We start from the raw sequence: 20,939 nt of genomic DNA, 5'->3' as shown, positions 1-20,939 counted from the left end.
GTTTTAATTCCCATTTTCAAAATTTGGCTCCCGGAAAAGCCACCGCCCACTTGTGTATGACCTCAAGCTTTAGCCATATGGTACTCCTCATGGCCCTTGTTGCCACAGGTGTCTTCTCACTTCCCTGCCTCTGATGATCCCACTGGAAAGGAGGCCCAAGCTTTCCAGAGTGCTCAGGGGCTAACATCTGTTGGACATTAAGGATACCCAAGTATGGGCCAAGGTGGGATGCCCTGGTGGGTATGAGGTACTTGCAGCCCCAGGCATCAAACCTCTCCTATGCCATCTGCTCCCTGGGGCCTGGTATATTCCAAAGGGTAATAGGGATTGGGTTAAATCACTGGGAGAGATTGAAAATAATGCCCAAGGTTATAAAAATAGTAAAGTACAACATGGGGAATATAGTGAATAATACTGTGATAATGATGTATGGTACCAGATGGGTCCTAGAATTACTGTGGTGATCATTTTGTAAGGTATATAAATGTCTAATCACTATGTTGTATACCTGAAACAAATAATATGTCAACTGTAATTGAAAAAATTAAAAGAATGCTCATGAAAGAAAAGTTCCAGTCTTGATTTAGGAAAACAAAAGTTCATTCCTTCATTTTTTTTCAAACAAGGTACAGTACAACGGAACAATGCACATCAATGAAAAAATGCAACTGCATTTTCTATTGCTCACTACTCTTTAAATAATTCAGGTATTAAGGAAAAGATGGCTAATCACATTAATGCATTACAGAAATCAAAATTAACTTACCACACAAAATAAATTAAAACATTAAATATTAACCTTTTCAGTGCAACATATACAGAAGTCGGAGTAACAAGTTCTAAAAAAAAAAAGCATCAGGTTTGTATAATAAAGAGAATGAAAAGTTGAACACTTCAGTCAGTTATTACATTAGAAAGAGGGGTCGCTTTTCAGTACTGTGTGTGTGCTTACCACCGGATCTTTCAGAGAGTCTGGTAAAAGTCAGTGGCTACAGAAAATAGGTCTTATGTTAGAACATTAAGAGCAAACATAGGTGTTTATCTGTTTCTGTGATGTCCCCCATGGTCCTGGGCTTTTGAATCATCCCCCTTACCCCTCTTTACTGAGCAGATTGGGAAAAACCAAAGCCCAGATCCTACTAAAAGGGTGAGGGTCCCCTGAGCAGTGTCGGAGTCTGGTTGACCCATTCTTGCCAAAATTGCCTGGAAAAACACCAGTAGCCCATGTGCACTGAGACAACCTGGCCCTGGAAGACCTGGTTGGAGATGCCAGACACTTTTTTCTACTTGTAGAGAATAGTCTCCCAAGAAGCTCTAGAACCACACTCTCCCTTCCCTCACCAAAGTGGGTGGGGGAGTGTCAATCCTACCTCCTCCTCCTTTCTCAGGAAAATAGACTTGGGGGGCATTCTGCCCACCTCCTCTGCTGGAACACAATGGCAAGCTCATAGCTTGTTTTTTCCACGTGTCTGGACATGTTTTCCAGATCAGGATTGGCTGCTGTATGTCTTCAATCTAGAGGACAACGTTTTCTGCTAATATGCTTCAAGTTATGGCTTGTAGAGCAGGTTCCATAAAAGATATGGAAGCATCTCCTCCCCTTTTAAAAATGGAGTCTCCTCATTTTCCCTGAGGGAGACATGGAAACAGCTGTGCTTCCCACTCCCAGGAGTGTGGCTGCCTATCAGGTCAGATCTTGGGAGTGATTCTCTGATCATTATGAACACTTGGCTTTCTAAAAAGCAAGGAAACACAAGGAACCCGCAGAGATGGATTAGAAGATACATTTTTATCCTGAAATGGGGGCATTTTACAGCTAACCAAAGAGGTATCAATGCCATAAAATGGCTCAGGGATCCAAAGCTTGTTGGCCATCTGATTTCTAGAAATTACCTAAAGAAGTTAGGCTGTGTCATATCCTGGGAAGTGGACAAAGGTCCAACCAGGCCTGGCTTGACCCTGAACTCGGCTCCAACTCTTTTTAGGCCTGGTTTGCAGAGGACTGACCCCAGAGGCATGTCTAGGGAAGCGCCCATTCGAGCCTATTCATTGCATGCTTGTACAGGCACAAGGAAGGGGCGCTGGCAGCTATGACTTCTTGGATCTGAGGACCAGGACATTCACAGACACTAAACTCAAAGACCCTACAGGGGAGCAAGAAGGTTCCCTCCACTTCCATCCGTGTCTTCTCACACCTCTGCAAAAGCTCTTGGAAGCCTAAAGACCAGATTCCAATCCTTCCATTCACTAGTGAAGAAAGCCTCACAAACATTTTCACGTCAATCCAAACCTTTTAAAGGCAACCAGACCTCAAAGAGTCTCTAAAAGACTGGGGAAAGATCATCCTACAAAAAAAAAATGTGACCTCAAGTTAACAAGTAACACTACTCCTTCCATTAGTCTCTTTAGACCATTCAAACTGTCAGAGGCTGAGGGGAAAAGTGAGTGCACACTAGGGTCTATAAGCTGGAATCAACTGGATTGGTCTCTGAGCGAGATGCTACATATACCAGCTTCAGCCCACATATCTGTAGGACTGGCCCAAGGAATGCAAACTTAGACCTATTTTCTTTTATAATTAAAACCTGTGAGCTGTGTCAATTACATGGTTAGGGGCCAACTGGTAAACAGATCCTATTTCTGCTCTCAGTGATTTGGGTGTACCATGATTCAATGAAAGTGCCAAAGTTAAGACATGGGTCATATAATTGTCTCAACTGTAAGAAAGGGAGAGAAGATTCATTGAAATAGACAGACTAGGGAAGAAGAATGAGGAGAAGACAAAAATTAACTGGTCACTTTCAGGATGTGAGGAGCTCAACGCGCTGAAGGGTTAATTGGTAGAAATCTTTCATTTTTCTGAATATTAGTGAAGAAGACTTTCTTCATGTAAGGAGTTTGTACATTATTTCATTGTTATTCAGTTCCCGAATTTTAATGGAAATTCCTAGGGATGAACCCCCCCCACTAATTGGCAGGAGGGAGGCAGTGCTTCCCATAGGCAGGTCAGTGGGTCAGAATGTACCCTAATGCCCAGGAGAGCTATTCCGCCCTTTTCTGAGGGGAAAGTGAGACTCTCACAGTAGACATGGCTTGTTAGAGTTTTTGTTAATAAAACCAGCATTCCGGATGAAAACAAATCATTGAAATATTTCTCCTCATGCTTAACAATAGAAAAGTTAAATTTTTCCTTTTAAAAATGAAGTAACAAATCAACCAAGTGACAAAATGGAAAATAAATGACCAGTCCCCCTTTCATGAATGTGGCCCCAAATGCCCGTGGCTCTCAGAGGGCTCATGTTAATCTTTGAGCAGTGTAGCAAGTCTTGTGTTTAACCCGTGCAGACCCACACACAGGAGCATTCTTCCTCTCTCCCTGACTGAGATGACACATCTATGCTGCAGGATTGGCTAACCTTTCCACAGAATGTACCCAGGGGCATTTACCGGCTTTGTGTCTTAAATGGCACAATGTCTGAACCCCATCAGCAACTCAACCTCTGCTTCCATCTCTGTACCTTCTGGGTAGCTTTTCCTAAGCCTTAGCTGTCCCAAAGAGGCCTGACATTTTTAATTGGTATAACTCTGCAGCCAGCAAGACATCCATCATTAATGTAGAAGTCTAAAAGTTTTTATGCTTTTTACATTGACTTGAGAGATTAAAAATAAAAACATCATCCAGCTAATAAATAAGAAGTTATCTCCAAGGGTGGTGACTTGGGAAGGTCCTCAATATCCTGTGTCTGTGGAGGACGTTGGGCTGGTTGAGGGTCTACTGGACAGAGGACAGACGCAGCTCTTCTTAAACTTGGCATCCTCCCATAACAATAAGCAGTTACCCTTTCTCCACCTTCTTCCCCAATAAATGGATGAGAAAAAACTGTAACAACTATAGGAATCTCCGGTGTTGGGCAGGATGCATGCTGTTGTGGGTCCATTGAAACACAGCCTGGCATCCATGAATGGTAGAAGACAACAACTCCTGGACTCAGAGGCTGACTGACACACACATCTTGTATAGGTAAACGGGAAGTCCACCCCTTGCAGTTCTTTTTTGACCAGCCTTTAAACTGTGATCCACTGAATTCTTTTCTAGGTCACACTGAATAACCCCAAGCAGACAGGTTCTTGACAGAGTTTTGAAGGAAGGCCCACACAAGACAAAAGGCTGCACAGGTGATTGCCGGCAGAGTAGGAAGGCCTGTCAGCACGTCCCAGGCATCCCTTGCTGGGCCGTCCAGAAGAAGTCCACTCTTCATTAGGGCTGCCCCAGTCACTTGGCCAAATTCCTCTTCTGGGCTCTTCAGACCACTGTGAGGAAGAAAAAACAGGTTAAGTTCAGTGGGCCAGACCCCAGCCACGCTGGCCAAACAGGCTTGAGACAGAAACTTAGAGATGCATCAGCCAAGGTCACCAAGTTCTCTTGGGCACTCAGACCCAAGTCCAAATTCTGCAGGGTCAACCTCAGGGGAAGCAGCTTCTGAAACTGTGTTTTCAGTGCCAAAGAAAAGGCTGACCAAAAGTGAAATGAGTTGTGGCAGAAGAGAAATGGGGATGCACCCTGTTTTGTGGGCCTCAATTCAACTGGAAGTGATTTGACCCAGCATGTGGCTAGCTCCCTCATAAAGTATGGTTTAGTGGGCAATTCATGAGCTGGGGTAGGGTTCTGGTGGTAGGATCACTTCCTCTATGGCCATACAAGAAAGGACCCATTTGTTTCTCAATGGGTGGGGGGCCCTGAGGGCATCCTCTGTGGCTGTAGTGGTGAGGCAGCATGGACCTCATTCCCAGCAGCTCCCCAGTCAGCCTGAACAACTTCCTACCCTGGTCCCTTCAAGGTCCCTGCGGAGATGGGGAGGTGTGCCTCATCTCGGAGACGGGCTTCAGTCTCAGTGGCCAGATCTATCCCCAGGCTCAAGGCTAATGTTCTCTCAAATGCGGTAGAGAAGAAGTAATAAGAAGAAACTAACTCTGCTCCGAATGACTCTGCTCAGGTGTGGACAAATGGTACAAATTTACTATGAATTTTCTTAAAAGGTGTAAATAACTTTTTTATTGGTGCTAAAAGACAAAATAAAATTTACCTCCATTAGCTCAATGGATGGCCCCAGAAATAGTGGAAGAGAGATGTGAGTGAGGCCTTCAGGGGCCTTGGTTCTCATCCTACTGCCCTCTCCTCCCACGGTCTCATGGTGGGACCCAAGAAGGCCTTGGGCAGACTCAGTTTACCTATATCACCCACAAATCCTCCTCTTCGTTAAGGCTATTTTGAGGATGAACGGATTAGCATTCTCCCAGATCAAAAGAACTGCCCTGGCACAATTACTGCGGTTCTTGAAATGAAAAACAAATATACGGTGCTCCTGGGCCTTCTGTTCCCTCCAGGTCAGATACCATGAGATTTAACAAACACATCAGTTGCTTTTCTCCCTACGCTCTCCATGCAACCTTGAGCTTCTGGAATGTCAACTGTTTATTAGAGAAGGACACCTTGGGTGGATCAGCCTGGGGCAGTTGCCTCCTGACCCACTACTTCCTCTAAAGAAACTTTTATGACGGGCTCTATTGGTCTAAATAGCATTGCAGAAAAATGGCTGATGTGAGATTTCTCAAAGCTTGTCTGGATAAAGGAGCAATTTGGCTCCATGAGCCCCAAGCTAGTGATGCGCAGATGCAGGCTCCTGAGATGTGTGTTGGCTCACGTCTAGATGACCAGTCCACTTTAAGGATGTTGAAAAACATGCATGAAACAATGAAAAATGTAATGATGGTCACAGGATCTAAGAGTTTGAAGAGTCCTTAGAGACTTTCAATAGGAGAATCGCTCACTCCCCAGGTGAGAAAAGGGAAGTGATTTTTGTGGTTTTTTTTTAAGAGAAAGAAATGAACATCTATTACATATCCACAGTTGGGGATACACGATACTAGATGCTTAATGTCTGTACTTATTCAACTTGCACAACATTTTAAAATAAGAAAACTGAGTGTTAGAGATGTTATGTAACTTGTTAAAAGTCACACAGTCACCAGTAAGGAGAAAAGAGCTCCCCTTTGAGTAAAACACACATTAGGCCAGTGATGGCGAACCTATGACACGCGTGTCAGAGGTGACACGAGAAATCATTTTTTTTGGTTGATTTTTCTTTGTTAAATGGCATTTAAATATATAAAATAAATATCAAAAATATAAATCTGTTTTACTATGGTTGCAAATATCAAAAAATTTCTATATGTGACACGGCACCAGAGTTCAGTTAGGGTTTTTCAAAATGCTGACACGCCGAGCTCAAAAGGTTCGCCATCACTGGTTTAGGCTAAACTAAACCTGACTTGGTAGATAAATATCATCTTTTCTCCCTCTTCCGGCTTCATCCTCCAAGAACTTCTGCCCTGACCTGGAGAAGGTGTCTTTTCTCCCCCAAAGGGGAAAAGGCCCCTCCTCGATGCAGCCCCTTACCTGTTTCTGAGTGGCAGCAAGCAGGCCTTCCTTTCAGGAGGGCGCTGGGCTTCTCGTGCCGGCAGATGAGGGCCCGGCACCACTCACAGTATTTTCGGACCTGGCAGCAGCTGCAAAGACACAGAGAACACGGTCGAGGCAGGAGCCTGGCAGGAGTGCCCAGCTGGTGCAATGTCTGCCTGAGGAGCCTTCTGGGCAGCTCTGGGCTTTCAACCAGCCTCCCGTGGGGGCCTCCAGAGGGACAGACACAGCAAGGGACTGAGGGCCCGGCTGGGCGGTGGCCTTTAGGGCAGATGCTGGCCAACAACGACTGTCAGAGAGGCCCAGTCACCCACCCATCTGCCCTCCCCATAAAGCAGCAGAAGGGTAATTCCGTGAGTAGGACTGGGACAAAGCAGCCGCTTCAGGCTGGCAGGGCTGTGAGGGCTTGGGAGGGGGGCAGCCCTCCAGCAGGTATTTCCAGCAGCAAAGCAGGGAATGTGGATGGGCTGAACTGACTCATGGAAAGAACGAGAATGAGGCATGGATCTCAGTGGCTTTGAATCCTTCTCTGAGGACTAACATCCTGTAGTTGGGGCAAACCCAACTTCCTGGTGAACCTGTGCTACCCAGAGTCCTGAAGCATTCGGGCTATGACCGCTCCTGCCTCCTTGGGTGGGCAGGAAAGAACAGTTTGTAGAGTTAGCGTGAAAAAAGAATCTGAGAACTCACAGATGATCAGAGGAGAAGCACTAAGTCATACATTACCTAGAGACACGGATGGCTGTTTTCCATGGAAGCCCCATAGAAGACTTCATTTCCTAACCTTAATGTATATATAATCTATGAATCCACTGACCAGGGCTGGGAGAGATCTCTTGGCTGACATGAGCCCGAGAACAGACAAGGAAACAAGCCTGTTTTTGTGTTTCCTTCCCTCTTGGTGCCTGGTAGCAATTCACGATCCTCAGCCCTGGGAAGGCTCCTGGGACCCCTGAATCTCTGGGCAGCAGACTGAGAAGGGGCCCTGCAATACTTCTGCCCAACCTGTTCTGGCACGGTGGCCAGCAGTCTGCCTGGACGGGTCCCTCCTGAGTTACACAGTCCAGGCTGGGACCAGCTCATCCCACGCTGAAGGCCTTGATTCCAGATCCGTCATTGGTTGCTGTCTTGCCGTCAGCTAGCCAGGCGGGCTTGCCCCAGTCACGCCCCAGCCAGGAGTGTCCCAGGGCAGTGAGAGCCAAGTCTCTTTATCTCTCTGGCAGGGGATGAGTTGGTCCCAACCAGCTCTGCGACTCAGGATGGCCCCCTGCCCAGGCATGTAGCAGCCTGGCAAGCATGAGGGCTCAGTCTCTGGCTCAGAGATTCGAAAGTTGGTATTTGGCAAGGACGGGCTGGCAAAGGACAGAGAAGTGGGACTGGCTGCCTCCCTGGGAATGAGAGGCTGTCCAGTATCCTGGTTTATTCTTGTCTCAAAAAATCTGGTGAAAATGAACTTTTCAGTCCCTCTAGAGAGGCCCACGTGGGCACCCAGTCTTATTCTAAGGTTCCAGGACCCTCCTTGCCACAGAAATAGGACTGTGAACGTGATGGCTGAGCGCAGGTAGCTAGCCAGCCATGAGAATTGATGTCAGTAGTCCATTAAGTTGCTACTGCTCCCCCAGGGAGGGTCTTCATGAGTGGCAGAACCTGAGCTCTGCCCCAGCTTGGACCAGGGCTGCTTGTCCACTACCTACAAACATGTTCTTCCAAGACAGACGGGAATGGAACAGATACTGCTAGGAGAGGAGGGAAAGGCCAGCCCAGTTCAGACCTCATCTCTCACCACTTAATGCTGGCTTATTCCAGGAGAAGGATGTGAGCAGGTTGTGGCTACTGTCAACGAGCTGGGGCTCTAAAGCCCATTTTATTCATTGCCAGAACCAGGGAAGATATGGGCGAGCAAAAGGGGGTAAGAAACATCGGAAAACAATCTCTAATGGTCTGGGCTCAGGAAGGCTTCCTGGAAGATGCAAGGTGGGAACTGAGTTTTGAAGGAGGAGAAGGGCAGAGAAGTGCAAAAACCAGGAAGGGCTGTCATTACCTTGTCATAATAGTAACAGTGGCCTTAGACATGGCTTTAGGATTTGCAAAGAGCTCTGGGAGCGGTTTCCAGTTCACTCTGGGGCACCTGGATGTTCCTTCACGAAAGAGTGAAGGCTCCAAGCCCAACAATGAGGTGAGGGGTGAGGAGTGGGGTGGGGGTGGGTTTGCCTTTGTTCTGCGCGGCTTCCAGCAGTGCACAGGCCCACTGCTGGGACCCTCCCAGGACATGTGCCCTTTGACAGCTTGGCTGTCACCAAAGTTCCTCTTGGCTTAGCTGATACCAATCAGACATCACAGCAACAAACTGCCGAGGTGACCCTGTTATCAGGGCATGCTGCAGATGTCCCTGGGAGGGCGGGAGACCTAACCTTAGGGCGGCAAATACTCACTGTATCAGCACACACGTGATGATGAGGCCAGCCAGGGCCACGACGGAAACCACCACTAAGGCGGTGATGGCCTGCTTCTTCTGGCTGGCGGCCACCACGGCCAGGAGGTCTGCATGCTCACAGCGCGCTCCGACATACCCAGAGTGGCAGCTGGGAAAGAAAGGGACATCAGTACACTCTCCGGTAGAAGGCTTGTTTCCCCCAAGTCCTCAGGGAAGGCTGGGCTGAAGGGACCCAAAGCCCCAGGAAAAGCCCAAAGGGACCCTTCCAGGTGTCAGTCAAGTCACCCCCACTTCTCTGCACAGGCACCTCTTGCTTGGAGAGCGAGGGGTAAGGAACCAGCTTTATCGCGTGGGGATGAAAGGTGCTGCTGAAGCACTTTATTATTATTGTCACCAAGCCAGCTCTTGGGGGAACGAAGGAGGCAGCAAATGTGTTTATGACACGGAGTTCATTTTGGCAGTTCATAAAAACTCAGGTTATTTTTAAACCAAATGTGTGTATTCAGAATTTCTGATGATGAGCTTAAGAAAACACACTAAACCAGCAGAAGACACAGGCTGTGGTTTGCTTATCTTCTTTAAGTTTAATTAGCTCTGCAAGCATTTACCTGGTGGCCCAGCACATGAGGCACGTACTGACATTAGAGCCAGCACTACTAACTAGTAATTGTAGGACCTGCGAAGCCACTGATCTCCGGTGAACCCTGGTCCTCATTTCCAACAACGGCTGGTTTCTCCACTAGAGGATTAGTAAGGGCACAAAAGAGGTCAAGTTCGTGAGCTGCGTGTAATCTTTAAGGGCAACATCAACACAAGCCACTGTTATTACGGGCATGGCTACTATTCAAGGCTCTTTGGCATCATTCATCTCAGTAACAGCCTCCTCCTATGTGCTAAAGGCGAATGCTGCTTCTTCCAGCTCGCTCTGGTCTGTCCTACCCACCTCCATCCCCCAGCCCGATTCTGGGGCAGCCACAAGTGCTTCTCACGTGATGATTCTTTAGGACATGTTCTACCCATAGGAAGAGATGGCCATTTTCTGATGCAGGCATTTCCCCTCTTCAAAGCATATTATTCTTTTCAATAGAAGATACTTAGCTTACACATTGGTCTCTTTGTCTGGGGTGACTTTCAAATTGTGATGAATATGTTTGATCACCTTCTCAGGTGGGGAGCCTTCCTTCCCACAGGGAACTTCCCAGGAGCAGCCTTGCACCAAACATCACACCCTGGTTTTAATGTTTTTTCCCCCCTCAGACACGGCAATGATAGCTAAACTTTAGTTTTTTAAGAGTGCTTTTTGATGAAGTAGATAGCCTGCCACCTTCACTTTTAGATTAAAAGACATCTGAGGAACAAGGAAAAATGAAAAGGCGGTGAAGGGTCGTGGTGTGCCAGCCTATTGTGCCAGCGCTAGCCTCAGAGGCATTCCATTTGTGAGTCCCCTAAACCTGTGCTCCTGGCTGCCAGACCCCACATGGCAGAAGGGCCCTTGGAGTTAGGTCCTTGGATAATGAAAACCCTTGCTTTGGGAATATAATGCTTTTTCATTATAACCTATTTCATTATAACTATTTCATTATGATGTTAATGAACTTAACTCTTATTTATACCAATTAGCCTTTGGCAACATTGGTTTCATTATACATCATTTCGTGTAAAGTCTTAGAGCTTATCAATGACATTAAGTGAGAACTTACTGTACAGTACATTTTCCAGGAGCGTAGGTTTTGCTCAATGTTAACAAAAAATCATTTTAATGTTAAAGAAACAGATACTCTATGCAGTGGTCGGCAAACTGCGGCTCGCGACCCACATGCGGCTCTTTGGCTCCTTGAGTGTGGCTCTTCCACAAGATACCACGTGTGGACGCGCACGTACAGTGCGATTGAAACTTCGTGGCCCATGCACAGAAGTCGGTATTTTGTGTTAGAACCACACTCAAAGGGCCAGAAAGCCGCATGTGGCTCTCAAGCCACAGTTTGCTGACCACTGCTCTATGGGGTTAAGTAGATGCTGCAAAAATTGCTGATTAAGGTTACCACCTGGGATACCATGGCATACAAGCTTCTGTCTGTAACACTGCTTAATAGAAGTCTTAACACTGGCCCTCTTTCTCCCAAAGCCCAACTGTTACCTATCTAAAAAGGTATGTTTTTAGTTTGAATTCAGGCACTTGCTTTTCTGTTAAGGGTTATTTTACATTTAGCACGCCCTTTCTCATTTAATCCTTCACAGAAAAGTCAAGTCTTTTGTGGTTATGCCCACCCTGCTCGGGAAGAGAGAGAAATTCATACCCAGGTCTGCTGACCCTAGAGCAGGGGTGGGCAAACTTTTTGACTCGAGGGCCACAATGGGTTCTTAAACTGGACCGGAGGGCCGGAACAAAAGCATGGATGGAGTGTTTGTGTGAACTAATATAAATTCAAAGTAAACATCATTACATAAAAGGGTACGGTCTTTTTTTTTTTTTTTTTAGTTTTATTCATTTCAAACGGGCCGGCGCGGGCCGTAGTTTGCCCACGGCTGCCCTAGAGTCTGGGTTCTTGCTCACTCACGAGGCTGCTTCCCCTGCATACTAAACAGGTTGGGAAGAGAATGCCACAGATTAAGCTCTTGATCAAACCTGGCTTTTGGCTTAGCCTCCATCATGATAGGGTAAAAGATCTGAGGTTCCACAAGGTTGCAGAGGGTTTTCATTGTTTGGTAATTAAGGAAGCTGAGGTGGGCCAACTAGGATGGAAAATGCCACACAGGGATCGCGATAGACCCGAGAAGAAGAGAGCAGGCCTCTGAACAAAGTGGAAGAGGGGGGATCTCTAGGAAGACGACTCTTCTTGAAAAGGATCTGGACCACAGAATTCTGAATGAGAACCCTGGCTCTCACACACTTGGGCCGGGAAGGAGAAGACCGAGGGGCTATGGGACGGGGCAGATTTTTTGTTTGTTTGTTTGGTATCAATAACAATTATGTGAAGGCAAAAGTCAAGAAACGGCTCACCCTATCGGTTGTGAAAATAAAGTCACTGGCCCCTTCTCACTAGGGGGAAGCTAACAACAGACTGGATTGGGGGCTGAAAGGCGATGAGCAGCAGATGTTGGCGATGCATAAGCTAAGCTGTCAGTGTCTAAAGAGAACCCTGCAAAGGGTCCCTTCTCTGGCCCACACCCAGATGGCTCCCACCTGAGTTTTGGGCTTCCTCCATTTGGTATCTGACACCCTATTTCTGCAGGGCCAGAATCTACCCTCTCTACTTTATTACCCATCACCAAGGTTCCAGCTAATCCAAGTTGTCCCACCCTCCTCACTAGTCTAGTGTCAAATAAACGCATGTCCAGCACATAGGCACTTAGGACACACTTGCCTAATGAGTGAATACTACCTTCCCACTTGCCCGTTTCAACTCCTATTACCTTCTTTGCCTGGACAGTTATTATTCACTCTCCTCCTCAGATTCCATCTCAAATACTACAGTCTCTAAAAAGATGTAACTTACAGACCCAGTCACCCATCCATTCATTTTTCATAGCTCTTTCCATGGCTCTCCCTTAACCTCTCCTCCTCCTCTGAATGCCTTCAGGACTATGCCCACCTCTCTGACTGCCCTTCCACTAGCCTCACTGTAGGGCAGACTCCATGCTCTTGTGGGCAAGACCTAGCTCTACAAAAACTGGTGAACTACTGAACAGAATGGGCTGGGGAGCCTGGGCTTTGTGGCAAATTGTTAGATTTCTAACCAGGAGTTGCAGCCAAGCCAATGGGACTTCTCTGTAGACAGTATTAGTGCAGCTTCCGCCTAGAGAAGAGTAGTGATGAGGATTAGCATAAATATTTGTGAAGGGTCTAGGTTATAGGTGGGTGAACACCTATGAGGCAATTTCATGTGACTTGAAATGTTCCTCCTTTAATCTTCAGGCTGTGGGAGAGACTGGTCCTACCACCTTCTCAACCACTTCATTCTGAAAACCCTATGAATTAACAAATGAATGCTGGGAATTCTAAGAAATCCCATTTAAATAAGAGTGGCAGCCAGGTGCTAATTACAGCACCTATCATTCATTTATCAAGGCAGTAGGCTAAACTCCTATATGAATTACAACTCCTAGGTGAATTACCTCTTATTATTATTATTATTATTATTTTTAGAGAGGGAGGGAAAGAGAGAAACATTGATGAGAGATGAGAAACATCGATCTGCTGCCTCCTGCACACCTCCTACTGGGGATCTAGCCAGCAACCCAGGCATGTGCCCCGACCAGGAATTGAACTGGAGACCTTTTGGTGCACAGGATGACACCCAACCAACTGAGCCACACCAGTCAGGGCAAATTACCTCTTGATCCCAACAATCACAGAGCATGTAAGGTCAGGGCTATATTTACCTTGTTTTGCAGATTAGGAAATAGGAACTTCTAGAGCAGTGGTTCTCAACCTTGGCTGCACATTAGAATCACCTGGGAATCTTTTTAAAATCCTGATTTCCAGGCCTCATCCTCTGGAAATTCTGCTTCTTTGTAACTAATGTTGTGGCCCCACCCCATCACAAAGAAACAGAATTTCTGGAGGATGAGGCTCAGAAATCAGGATTTTAAAAAGATTCCCAGGTGATTCTAATGTGCAGCCAAGGTTGAGAACCACTGTTCTAGAGGTTTAAAAACTAATACTCTCAACTATGAAGGCTGTCTTTCTGGGGTAATGCAAATTAGTTTGGATGATACTCTGGGATAGTGATTTAATGACAAACTCACAAACCTCATAACAAAAAGAAATATGGGCCGAAACCGGTTTGGCTCAGTGGATAGAGCGTCGGCCTGCGGACTGAGGGGTCCCGGGTTCGATTCCGGTCAAGGGCATGTGCCTGGGTTGCGGGCATATCCCCGGTGGGAGATGTGCAGGAGGCAGCTGATCGATGTTTCTCTCTCATCGATGTTTCTAGCTCTCTGTTTCTCTCCCTTCCTCTCTGTAAAAAATCAATAAAATATATTAAAAAAAAAAGAAAAAGAAAAAAGAAATATGGGCTGCTGACTGCCCATCAAGTATGGAAAATTGCAAAGATGCCCCGGAGAAGGATAATGTCCTGGACCAGGCCACGTTGTGTTGACTTTCCGCGTTCTTCCCACCAGAGAAACATTTGTGTTTGCATTTGGTATTACTTCCTCAGGAGAGAGCCCTACAAGTTGGTACAACACAGTACAGACTTTGGAGCCAAATTATCATGAGTTCAAATCCCATTTCCCACTTAATGCCTGTGTGACCTTGAGCAAATTACTGAATCACTCTGTGCCATCGATTCTGCCTCTTTACAATATGATCGTCACAGTACTCACCTCACAGAGTAGTTATGAGCGCTAAATGAGTGAATGTCTTGTGAAGTGCCTGGCACAAAGGAAGTGCTGTCTAAGTGCTAACGATGTAAATAAAGGATGGGAGCGTTTTTTAAGGCTCCTGAGAGACACTGTCTTCATAAACAATGATGTCCTTTCTGGCAGGAGGTTAATGCTCTGATTTCTAGCCAAGCCTTTTGGCACAGGTCCCAAGACAAAGTCTTTAATATGGGGGCCAAGGACCAAGCTGACTAAGGGCCAAGGACCTTGGTTTCAGAAATATGTTTACCCCAACTTGCCTTTAATATGGAGAAAATCCACAGGGCAGGGGTGGGAGTGAGGCCCCTGAGCCCAAGGACATCTGTATTGGCCTCACCCATTCTTGGCCTCTTTAGAACTGGATTTGCCAAGTCCTATAGCCTCTCTGCTTCTGGGGCTCGGGAGGAGTGGGCTGGATGGAGTAAAGACTTCCTTTGCAGCTCTGATTTACAGGCCTCATGGGACAGACCTGGTACCATGGTCTACCTGATTTTCACTGCTTCTTTCAGCAGAATCTTTCAAAGTCCCTCAGCTGTGGTAATGGCAACACTAACCTGATCACAATGGAGTTAGTCCTGTTGCCAACTGCTCTTATGCTCTGCTGGGAACTGGGCTTGAATGTTCTCCAGCGCTGTGTCATAGAACTTTCTGAGATGATGGCAACAGTCTCTATCTATGATGTCTAGCACATCAGCCTCTAGAGGTATTGGGTGCTTGAAATGTGGCTTGAGCCCTAGTCAGTTTGGCTCAGTGGATAGAGCATCAGCCTGCAGACTGAAGGGTCCCAGGTTTCATTCTGGTTAAGGGTGCATGCCTGGGTTACAGGCTCAATCCTCAGTAGGGGGTGTGCAGAAGGCAGCCACTGAGTGATTCTCTCTCATCATTGATGTTTCTATCTCTCCTTCTCCCTTCCTCTTGAAATCAATAAAAATATTTTAAAGGGAAACGTGGCTAGAGAGACTGAGAAACAAATCACTTTAAATAGCCTTGGCTGTTTTGTTAATGTCTCTTGTCTTGAACAGCAATACCTCTATCTGCATTATGGCCACTGGGTCCTCATCACAATCCTGTGAAGTACTAATGTCCCCATTTTATACACAAAGAAACTGAGGCTTAATGGGGGTAAGTCACTTGAGACTCAGGTCTGTCTGACCTTCAAATCGGTGCCTTTAACTGCTGTGCTATCCCACCTGGGGTGTGACCCTCAGTATCTGCTTCTGGCGGAGTAGACAGAGAATGAGGACATACACTTTCTCCAGACATGTGGATGGTAGTGATGTCATAACTTCTTCACCCAGGGGCCCACCACCTGCTGGCTGTTGAAGTGAGAATTGATCTACATAAAGTGGCTCAAGCACCAAGTAAACCTCTCAACCCTGGTCTCTTGGGAGGTGTGTTCCTGGTCACACGGGGCAATCACTTTTCTCTGGTGTTTGACTCTGTTCAGGTCCCACCGGAATGTGCTGTGGCCGGGTCATACGGAATGTTTTCCTTGGCCGAGAGGGCTCTGTTTTCACACTTTGCTGTGGGAAAGCTGTCAGGGAATTCAGTCACGGAGGAAGGAGGAGCTGTTTTGAACAGGTGAGAAACTTTAACCTTCAAACTAGTTGCCACTGGCTGCTGACACGAGAACCCTTAAAATGTATCGCTTGGGTGGCTTCCTTCAACCGTTTTCCTTTGTTTGAAAGCTTCTGCAGGCAGCAGACCAACAGTATGGAATCTGAGCTCGCATTTCTATGGCTTTACTGTCTTGGGAATTCTTTTCCCACTTGTTTCCTGATGTGGTTGGGTACCAGCAGAGTTTTATTAAAGGGAGACATACAATAGAAATTTAGGGTTCATCTGAAGCATAAATGTTTAAGGCCAGCTTTCACTACCTTTGGCTATCTCTGACGAGTTGTTTGAACTTCTTTGTTTGACCTCATAGTTTAGTGTGAGGTGTCATTTGAGATTCTCTGGAAGCCTAAAGACTATTTATTGGTCTTATGGAATCCAAAGCTTAAGGATGACAGTACTATAGAAAGAGCTCCCTCTTTTGAGACCATGATCTTGGGTCGCTGTGGGTTTTCTTTATAAGGCCATGAAAGATGAGGCCTTACTTCAGGTAAGTCAGTTTTATTGACCAGAATGTGTTTGTCAGCGCCCCAAAGATGGGGCAGGTCGTAGGATCAGGGACAGAATATTCTGCTTTCTCTGTATGGGCTGAGATTCTGGTCTAGTGGAAATTGATTAATGAGAACATCTTCTAGGTACTATAAATACCACAGGTATAAGGTGTGGTCCTGTCCTCACCGAGCTTACAAGCACCTGTTGCACAGAAGTGGAGACTGGAGAGCCGGAGAGGGCAAGCCCTGTGTTTACTCAGAGAAGCTGGGCCTGTGCATGGAGATGTAAAACCTGACTTCCAAAATGCTGACAACTAAGTAAAACCACCAAAGAACAACGTGGGTTGTCATTTACTGCCACATAAACCATGTCTGTGGGCTGAGTGCCACCAAGATCCAGTGGGGAAACTGGTCATTGCTTGCACGGCTGTGCCTCTCCACAGAAGGCCAGCTTTCCCAAACTGCAAAACTGTCTTGGCTGTTTCCATAGACCCCACACTGGGCCCACAGGAAGGACTCCTTAGGAGTCTGTGATCATGGCAACCAGCTTGGAAGTGACTCCGGCCTTTCTCTGGAGGAAGGTTTACCTGCAGGGAGAAGGTGCCAACACCTTTCCTGGAAACCAAAGAGCTCCGTGATCTCAGGTGAACTTTGTGAGGCTGAGGCAGCCTGCCCTCCGGGGCAGTGGCTGAAAACATGGGTTTGGGGTTGGAATTGACCACCTGGTTCCCAGCTCTACCATTTACCAGCCCTGGGACTCTGGGCAAGTTGCTTAAAATCCCTGGGCTGGCTCGGTTTTCTCATTTATAAAATAAAATCCAGAATCCCTACTTGAAAGGGAAGCTGTCAGGACTCCATGAGCCACTGTATGTGGTGTACTGTGGCCATGCCTGGCACTAGCTATGGCCTTTATTGAGAGATTACTGCATAGTAATATTTATAATGTGAATGGAGAAGAGAGAGCAATGTAATGGTGTGTAAATGTGAGGGACAAGTATCTCCCTGGGCTAAGAGCGGGGCTTAGGATCCAGACTGAGGAGAACAAGAGAAGGCTTCCTCCAGTGCTAGGGGTCTTAGCTACACATGAGGTTATCGCTTTGGCTTAACTGCTGACCCAGGCTGGAGCCTGCCAGCTCTCAGAAAGTTTACACCAGCCCCCCGCCCCCCTATCTAGTGGGAAGGAAAAAACTGAGCTTTGGACACAATTGATCAGAACTCAGCAAAGACTTGCCCTCTCTTTCTGAAGATGATCTTCTCAATGCACAGCCAGGGGCAGCCTCCTGAGGTCCTGCACTGGGTACCTGGAGGGGAGAATGCCTTCTACCTGCTGTCCTGGGAGCTTTCCTGATATCTGGGCCAAGAGGCAACACTTCCTCCAGGGCCAGTGTTTTTCCACAATGACCAGGCTGCTAACAAAAACAAGCCCATCAGTCCCCCAGGGGCCCCTCTGTGTACCTTAATGAGAATGATAATAATGAATAATGACTGTGACTATTATCATCATTGTGCTTTGTATTTATGGGGTGGGAAGGGCTCCTAGCTCTGTAGACATGACCTGGGAGCCTCACACAGTCCTTCCTCCTGGAGGAAGGTGGCCAGTGTGCCTCTCCAGGTGAGACTCGGAGGCACCCCAAGGGGCCTGCTCAGTTCACACAGCCACACCTCAGGAAGCAGAAAGCCCTACCAACCACCACTTACTGCCACAGTTCTCCTGGCTAATGCATTTGATATTTCGTTTCTTTTTTAAAAAATCCTACTCCCTTTATTCTCTTCCAATAACATGACCACACCGACACAACACTGTCACTGTCACACAACACTCAAAACTGGGGTCTCTCTTCACTCCAGGGGGACAAGTAAGGTGAGCGGAGCTTCCCTAATGAGGGCGAAGGAGTCTGGGGCACATCTGACCCCCTTAAGCACCATGGTTATGGACTCAGCCTGTCTGTGCTTACGTCACAAGATCATTATGAAGATTGCATGAGTTAACACATAGATTGTGCTTAGAATGGTGACTGGCATGAACAAAAGCTCAACAAATGCTAGCTTTTATTAACATTTAGTATTATTTACTGGAACTATTATGTTGAATTTGCTGACTTTCAACCATTTTCAACCTTTAGAATGGTAACTTCATACGGGTGAAGTTACCCATATGGGTGGCTCTTAAGGGGGGAAAGAGTGGTTTTGCCGCCCGCATCGGGACATTTGGCAATATCTGGAGACATTTTTGATGGTCATGACTGTGAAGTGGTGGTGCTACTGGCTGGCATCTGGTCGGTAGAGGCCAGGGATGTTGCTAACATCCTTCCATGCTCAGATCAGCCCCTGCAACAAAGGAGTATCCAGCCCCAAATATCAATAGTGCCATGTTGGGCGTAAGGCCACCTAACAGTTTTCTAGTATGGACAGATCAATTTTCTTAAAATATCCCTTTCCAAAACCGACGGCTCTCGCTGCCTACAGAATAAAGGCTCATCTCCAACAGGCCCTGGCCTCCCCTTCGTCTTCAGCCTCATCTCCTCCCTGCTGTAGCCGCTCTGAGCTGCTAGAGCAGGTCCCTGACACTCAAGCCTGGAGTAACCTCTGTTCTCCCCACCAGCACAGCCCCAAACCTGCTCTGGGAAGCTTTCCTCAGAGCCTTTCTTCCCTGGTCCAGCTGACCATGGCTGGTGGCTCTTAACTAATGTGACTCCCGGGTCGCATTCCTACAGATTCTGATTCAGGAGGTTGGGGCGGGCTCAGGTATTCTTTACGAAGCCGCTGCAGGGGGCTAGCCTAGTGTGGGAACCGCCGGGCCCTGGCGTGCGTCTTTATTTCCAGGCTCTTCCTTGTTCTGTTGCCACTTATACGCACTAACCCTTCGCATGTGCTTCTGCTTATTTTATTAGCTGCATGTAAAGCTGCTACAGGGCAGAGACCTCATCTTAGAGACTCTGGCTACTCTAAAGATCCAACCCAGTGCCTTGCCGTCCAACATTTCTAAGTTGTGAATTAAACTTGAACCCAGGAATTTTCAGACTTTGCTGAACCGAGTAGCAGTTATTTGAGATGCTTATTAAAATGCAGATTGCCAGGCTCCAGGCTCCCAGGAGGTTCTGCCTCAGTAACTCTGGACTGGGCTTTTACACCAGCTGGGTTTTGACCCGCCAACATGTCAGGCTCCAGGAGTCTCGTGGAGGGAAATGTTCTTTGAATTGTTTGCCGGGCTGCCCCCCGCCCCAGAACCCCAGGACACCAGGGGACACTTACACACATGCTGGCTTGTCCTCCTGCACCAAAAACCTGCAGGTTCCATGGAAGCAGAACTGACTGTGGGAATCCGGGCAATCATTAAAGTAGGACACGACAGCTGCAGCCATAGGTGGATTTGCTGGGGAGAGAAAAGACATTTGGCTCAGATCCACAGTACAGAAAGACATACCTGCTGGTCCCACTGGTAGGAGGGGCCGGCTGGGATTTCTGGTCTGTACCGGCATCCCCTCCACAGCTCTCACTTCTCTCCCAGCCAGTCCAGGGCTAGTGCCTTCTACATCGTGTGCTTGCCAGCAGGGCTTTATTTATTTACCTTTGTAGAAAATAAAACGACCTCCCCACCAGATTCTGTGTGAGTCAGAGACACCAGAGCCATTTTACTATTTAAAGCCTACTACCCTAATTTTGCTTTGCAAAGTGACAGTGACCATTTTTAATTTTATTTTTACAATTAAAAATATTGATTTCAGGGAGGAAGAGAGAGGGAGAGAGAGATAGAAATATCAGTGCTGAGAGAGAATCATTGATTGGCTGCCTCCTGCACGCCCCCCTACTAGGGATCAAGCCTGCAACGCAGGCATGTGCCCTGACCAGGAATCCAACCGTGACCTCCTGGTTCATAGGTCAATGCTCAATTACCAAGTCACACTGGCTGGGCAACAGTGACCAAATTTTAAAGATAGCCTTCATAAAAATTTGTTTTAAGCACAAGAAACCAGAAGAGAGGTACAAAAGAGTACTAGATAACCATTAAACCAATGCTTTTGCATTACTGATATAAAAAGATTTTCATGATACATTATTGGAAATTAGGTGCATTTTCAAGATGGTCTGTATAGTATGATTTCCTGAAACAAACATAAAGGCTAGAAAGGATATACATGCAAATGGTAGCAGGGCTTCTCGGGTGGTCGGCATGGGTGATTATGCCATGAAGATGACTTAGGCACAGAAGTCCACCTGGGAGCAGCACAGACAGTAATGGGAAAGCTTTAAGGGGGGCGGGGAGGGAAAGAGTTGGGGGCAAGACCGGTCCTACTCACAGCCCTGACACCCGTAACTCTCAAGGGCCAGGGGCAGCCCTAGCTGGTTTGGCTCAGTGGATAGAGTGTTGGCCTGTGGACTGAAGGGTCCAAGGTTCGATTCCGGCCAAGGGCACATGCCTGGGTTGCGAGCTCCATGCCCCTCAGTGGGGGGCGTGTGGGAGGCAGCCAATCAATGATTCTCTTTCACTGATGTTTCTATCTCTCTATCCCTCTCCCTTCCTCTCTGAAATCAATTAAAAATAAAAAAAGACTTAAAG

At 47.0% G+C, this 20,939-nt stretch overlaps 1 protein-coding gene across 1 annotated transcript in view; it reads right to left on the bottom strand.

Annotated features, from left to right (window-relative positions):
* Nucleotides 1-578: 578 nt before the first annotated feature.
* The window catches only part of TGFA (transforming growth factor alpha), a gene marked incomplete at its 5' end in the record, with an annotated part of 94,424 nt that continues 74,063 nt past the window's right edge, over nucleotides 579-20,939 (bottom strand). The window contains 4 exons of the mRNA XM_081101360.1: nucleotides 579-4,311; nucleotides 6,458-6,567; nucleotides 8,911-9,060; nucleotides 19,634-19,754. Coding sequence (XP_080957486.1) covers nucleotides 4,304-4,311; nucleotides 6,458-6,567; nucleotides 8,911-9,060; nucleotides 19,634-19,754 — 389 coding nt within the window. The 3' untranslated portion in view covers nucleotides 579-4,303. The remainder of the gene's footprint in view (nucleotides 4,312-6,457; nucleotides 6,568-8,910; nucleotides 9,061-19,633; nucleotides 19,755-20,939) is intronic.

Source organism: Myotis nattereri (genome assembly GCF_964212035.1).
Source record: "Myotis nattereri genome assembly, chromosome: 10".
Taxonomy (NCBI): Eukaryota; Metazoa; Chordata; class Mammalia; order Chiroptera; family Vespertilionidae; genus Myotis; species Myotis nattereri.
The sequence above is the reverse complement of the archived record's forward strand: the minus strand, read 5'-3'. Positions and strand labels throughout refer to the sequence as shown.